Raw genomic sequence first — 6,000 nt, forward strand, 5'->3', positions numbered from 1 at the left:
CACTACCAAGAAAACCAGGAACATTCCGTATCGCACACTGGTTTGCGTTTCTCTGCCAAGCTTGAAGATGGAGCCGAAGGAATCGTACAGCGTCATGCGGTGGAGTCGTAAGAAGCGGATGTTACAACGTTGAGGAATATTTAGTGTTACCCAGGAAGGTAGATAACTCGCTGGCTGCATTAGCTGTGGGCTGCATCAAAATTTCCTAATGTGAAATCTGCATGCAATAAGTCGTTGCTACTGACCGCTGGAAAGTACCTTCTTGTCACCAGCCAGAAGCTGTCTCCCCGCTCAAATCTTCGCAAGATTGAAGTCTCTTTTGCCATATCTTAGGCATCTCTTCGTGGCATGCATGCTTTCATTCATCCAGAAACTGTAACCGTCATAATGCCTGAGACGCAACGGGACTCCAGCGACCTGTTGACACTCATGCATGACGACAAGGCCTCTTCTCTGGCTTCTGAAGAGCACAGTGATCTTGATAAAGCATTTTTGCCGTCCGTCAAATCTAGCATTCGTAACTACACTAGCGATTGAATTGTCTTATCTTCAGATACAATTGAACAGTAATTTGGTTGGTTGACTCTTGTGCACAGCATCATGTTTATCGCATCTTGCGTCTTGCTATTGGAACGGGTCAGGGTTTCCTGCTCCCATTGCGGTGGTCTCTGCGTTTAGTTTCTTTGATTTCTTAGCTAAGCAAGGTCTGATCAGAGATATAGAAACCTCGAAGACACAGAAGGACTTAGATCAGACATACACAACCAACACACACTCATCAGACTCTTGCACGCTCAAGGGAGCATCCTTTCTGTCTTTCGTGATGACCAACACCCCGATCACCTCTACACAAGAACTTTGGGAGCCCCTAATTTATCCATAGCGTTCCAGCTAAGCCTGGTCAGGGCATAATATGCTCTGATCAGCACAGCTGATTCACTGCTGGGTAAAGGCATCTTGCGTAGCTATAGGGGATGACCGCTCTCTATAGACTTGATCACCCTGCACGCTTCCACTATTCTGGACCGAAGCTTCCAATAAACAGCCAAGCGTCCCCAAGAACATTGGAAAGCAATGTCTTTCTATTTTGAGTGGTTTAACTGATTCGTGATGTATCGTTGTGTTATAAATCCTTGTACTCACTTGATATCTCAGGTCCTATCTTGGAAGGATTCGACATACCAAAAATGGAAAGAGCAGTGAATGACACTTTGCATGACACGAGCCCGCCGTCAACACTCCGCCAAAGAGCGGGCAGAGAAGCAGACAAGGAGTGGCATCGTATTGGCGACCATGTTTGGCCGTTGGTGATTGGAGCGGCAAGTGTGAGGCGACTGGGTAAGGACCCAAACGTCGCTGTCAAAATTTCAGAGGAGCTAGACTACGGCGCAGAAGCCTACATCGCTCAAACCGAGGGTTTCATCACCTCCATTGCCTCGATATGCTCCGCAGAGAAATTTCACTTGAGCATTGTTAGCCATCCCTAAATATCGCGGGGTGGGTTGAAAAGCGGACAGCTGACAGTACGAAACAGATTGTGAGCCAAATGAAGGGCCCAAGCCTGGAAGATTGCAGCACCAAGCCCACACTGGCCACTTTTTTGATATCAGCCCAAGCAATCATGTGCACAGGATCAGTGCGCATGATCACGTTCAAGCGGGTGGAGTGTTGGGAGCAGCTATTTTCAGACTTATGAACCGTAGATTTTGTCACAACTTTGACGCGTTACTGGACTGGGTCAACGAGAACTCAATGGACACCAAGGTATTTCAGAAAATGCAGAAACCACCAGCCGGGTGGCCGGACTGCCGAAGCCAGGACAAGTGTCACAATTGCAAACAGATGAAAAACGATTAGACGAAAGCCAAGAGTAGAAACCGCTACTCTATATATTGCACTTTATTGCGTGTGGACATAGTGATGAGTGTCAGGGAGAAATCTCGTTGCATAAGAACGAAACGCGCATCGTTGCTGATAGGTGATGGCAGTGTTCGGCGTTAGCCGGGCTTTTATAAGTTTTACAATTCTATACGTTTGCTTTAATTCATTTTGTTTTCTTATGAAACTTTGCTGGCGTCTGTCAGTGCTTTCTGCAGAGCTTTCCTTACGTTGTGAATACGAATTTGTTATCATTATTGAACACACTAAATGTGCCCAGTCCCAACATCTTGCCCTGTTGATATCCCGTTTTTAGCCGAATGCCCATGGTCAACGCCCTCACGTGAGAATCACAAAGATGGCGTGATTGGATGGTTGTTACTCCGCACCCTGACTCGTCATGTTTAACTCCTGCTCTTCAATCATCCATCACCCATTTCCTCGACGCTGACTCGAGAACAAACGACTTCTCAATTGAGAGAGCCAAGCATTTACCGTTCACAATGACCGTGGTCACTCATTCAACGCCGCCGACGCCACAAACTGACTTGAAAACAGTTGTCGAGAGTCGCACGCGAGAGTGGCATTTCCATATCTATTTTTTGCTGCAGTCCCCAAAGGAGACTGCTGCCGCACTCGCCCTCCGCGATGCCGTCTTGAGGCTGCGCCGTGATGGTAGGTTGGGCAAATGGTATTAAGACTAGGAGATGTGAAATGTTGATTTGCTGTATTTCTCTCTAGGTGCGTTCGTTGCTGTCCCACTGTTCAGAGTTAATGAGCATCCCATGGGACCGCATCCAGCCGGATCGTATGAAAGTAAGTGAAGCTAGCTCATAGGACGAGACAGATGCTCAGTGCATTGAGTTTTACTGCTGTACTCTGAATTCTTGCTCCCTAGCGGGTGGATAAGCGGTTAACCCCATCTAGTTTGGGTACCGGACTCCTCATTTTCGGATGTTTTCTTCTACTTGGCATCAAATAGAGGTAACTTAAGGTGAGTTTGTACTCGGCCTTGGTTCGGAGTGTCACTAGTTTGATCAGCCCCATCGCCATTTGGGTACATCAAGTTGACCGTGACAATCTTCTTGGTCCTTTGTCTAACAGTTTCAAGCGTTCTTGTCCACCCCTTGACTTCGAGTCAACGACAGGACCATGAGACTCGGAATGCCTGGATGGGTACACCATGGCCAATTTACTTGGATGTTTTACCGGCTGATGGCGATGTTCCTCTCCAGTACCCTGAACTGGGATTGGGCTGGTCTACATCACCTAAACAGGAGATCTCTTTGGAGGAGAGACGTCGTAGAGGCGCAAAAGTCGAGGATTTGCTAGCTAATGATTCGGAAGCTGCCCCTGCACCCAAGGATCTATAACATGCTGGTCTTTAAAAAGGCAGTGTATCTCGGGTACATGGATATCTGTGGTAGTATGGACAGCAAGAAACAGCTTCTTTTGAACCAGTGTGAGCTTGGTTTAATTTCGAATTATGTGAATAGTCCAAGCCGCCGAAAAACTCAGGTAGCTAGAAACTATTGTACTTTTTTTCTTCTGGACCGAAAATACTGTGATTGGTGATTAGCTATCCTTCTTGTGTCGCATGGTGTTAGAATCAGGAAACGATGCCAACGGGATTGAAGCTGCCTACTTTCTAATTAGGAGTACGATATATGGACAGCTGTCGAGAAACTGCTAGCAGGTCTTGGTGTACGAAGACAGAATTGTTATAAACTTGCCTCTGAATGATAGAGCCCCTACAGATAATAGAACAAAAGGAAATGTTTTCAGGTCACCAGGCCAATGCATATAATGTTCGTAGGCGACCTGCAGAATCTGTATGACGCTTCACGGTGACCTAGATTTCAGGTATCACAATCTTGTCACACAGAACAAGACAATCTTGCGCTGCGTGGACTATTAAAAAGGGGGGTTTTGCAACCCCAAAACAATATGTTTTCTTATCTCTCTCTCATTCCATCACTTACTTTCAATACGAACTACACAAACCCTAGCATTGTGTTCGTTTCGTTACTACGTGTAAGTCTGGAACTTGTCCGGGATTATCATCGTTCGGCTATTAAATCTGAATTGATACTAAAGCTTGATCTCAGTTGAGCGAAACATCGCAAAACCATATCAACCATGAAGCAAGCTGTCGTTATTGCTGCTGCATTTTTCACAAAAGTGTCCTTCGCAGCTTTCTGCGCCGTGTCTGCTTACGTTGGATCAGGTCAGCCTGGGAGCTGCACTGGGCAAAACCTCGGATACGGATACTTGTCTCGGTCAGGCGTCAGCGAATGTTTCACGGCAATCAACGGTGCTTGTGGGGTAATTGTTAATAAAGCAAGAGGGAACAGTTGTAACTGCACCGTCAATTTCTTTGCAGGAGGAGATTGCAACCAAACCCTGGCTGGCACACTAGCATGCAATAGGATTGGTGCGTCGCTGCAGGTCAATTTTGATCACTTCAACATTCAATGTCATTAGCACGCAAATCCAAGCCTCATATTTTAGTATCGTAGCTCTGCCGTGGAGAGACCTTTTTCACGGTATTGGTAAAGGTACAGATTTTTATTCGTCCAGGGAACAAAGTGGGTATAGGTGCTCCCAAATTCAGAGTATTTAGATGTGTGTCATGCGTTGCTTGTACTATTCATATACCTTGTGACTGGTCTTTCCATTACTCTACATGTTCCACAAGGTTCACCATGGATACCGTCGAACTTCGTCCTCCTTTTCCAAGTCCAACCCTTGAGCCAGTTGCTTTTGATGCTCGCTGTCAAGATACTCCAATAACACTGTCTCGTATTTTTCTCGTCCCTTGTAATCGGCAACTTTCTCGTCCCAGCTGCGTATCGCGCTTGCCAGCCTGCCAGGAACGTACTTCTCTGAAGCTAACTCTGTGATGGGATGGAAGTAGGTGCGAATCGTAAATACAATCGCCTTACTCTTAGGAAGTCGACGTAAAGATTGTCTCTCCGAGCGAAAGTAGTGATGCTCGATAGCCCTGTTTTTCTCAGCTGTACTCCAGCTGACAACCGGACTATCTTCTTCACCGATACTCCAGCTCCAAGGCAGCGAGTCGTCAACTTGAATGAAGTAATTGTTGCGAGAGTAAACCTGGTCGCAGCGTAGACGCTTGAAGAAGCTGGACATGCCGTTGTGTAGCTTTTCCTTGTAATGAGGCACGTCGCCTGAAGTATGAATTTCCTCGAGAGACATGCCAAACTTGTCGCTCAGCCTCCAAAAGCCCGCAAGGAGGATGGCCCCGGCAAGAAGGTAGTATTTACCATCTGGTCGCTCCATCATGATGGCGAGGTCGTCCTGGACCAGCTTGGCAGCTATAGCCATAGGGTCCTCTTTGAGAGGGGTCTCAACGATGTTAAAAGACTCTCCGGACCATTTATTGTCGATTCCCACAGCAGTCCGTTTGAAGAGCGTAGGGTATCGTGCAGGCAGATACTGAACCAGCTCCTCTAATAGCTCCATAGCTGCTGGATAGGCCTCGGGGGCAGTCCCATAGCATTTCTCGGCTCTCTCCCGGATCCGAGCTGTCTTGTCGGCATGATATTTGGGAAAGTGGTTATCGAGTTCAATCCATTCTTCTGGATGAATGGAGCGAAGCCCCATCGTGACGTTGTACTTCGGACCATATCGAAACGCGCGATAAGGGAGTGGCTTTGTTTCTTCGATGGACCAGTCGGGGTAAGGATTGGGGATAGGCATTTGCCATGAATCGGAGTCCTGTTTGAGCCTTCCATGGCTTTTTGTAACTGACTTGTTGCCATAAGTGGCGCGCTTCCTTCGTCGCAAGGCGCCGAGAGATCGCGAGAGGATACCTGCGGACAAAAGAGCGAAGAGTCCGATGAGCAGCTTCCATCCCTCTGAACTGAGGGGAAATAGACTCAGAAGCGCCATGATGAGGTGATGGACCGGTAGATGTTATTGGACACAAGGTTTGGGACAGTCAGAACATATCAAAGCGTCTAGAAGTCACGAACTGAGAGTCAGATTTGTTAGGAGGGTGAGGGAAACTAAGTGTCATTATCAGTCTGGACAGATTGTTGACGCAACTATGCATTAGGAAAACGCTTCCACCAAAGCCTCCCTTCAGCCGATTGGGGA

General features: G+C 47.2%; 1 protein-coding gene across 1 annotated transcript; it reads right to left on the bottom strand.

Moving 5' to 3' along the window:
• Window positions 1-4,578: 4,578 nt before the first annotated feature.
• Window positions 4,579-5,793, bottom strand: ColSpa_01183 (uncharacterized protein; the record flags this gene model as incomplete). Its single annotated transcript, XM_049267395.1, has 1 exon — window positions 4,579-5,793. The coding sequence occupies one exon, from the start codon at window positions 5,791-5,793 to the stop codon at window positions 4,579-4,581; it is 1,215 nt and encodes a 404-aa protein (XP_049123352.1).
• Between the last annotated feature and the right edge of the window lie 207 nt (window positions 5,794-6,000).

Source organism: Colletotrichum spaethianum (assembly GCF_022836535.1).
Source record: "Colletotrichum spaethianum MAFF 239500 DNA, contig02, whole genome shotgun sequence".
NCBI classification, from domain to species: Eukaryota; Fungi; Ascomycota; class Sordariomycetes; order Glomerellales; family Glomerellaceae; genus Colletotrichum; species Colletotrichum spaethianum.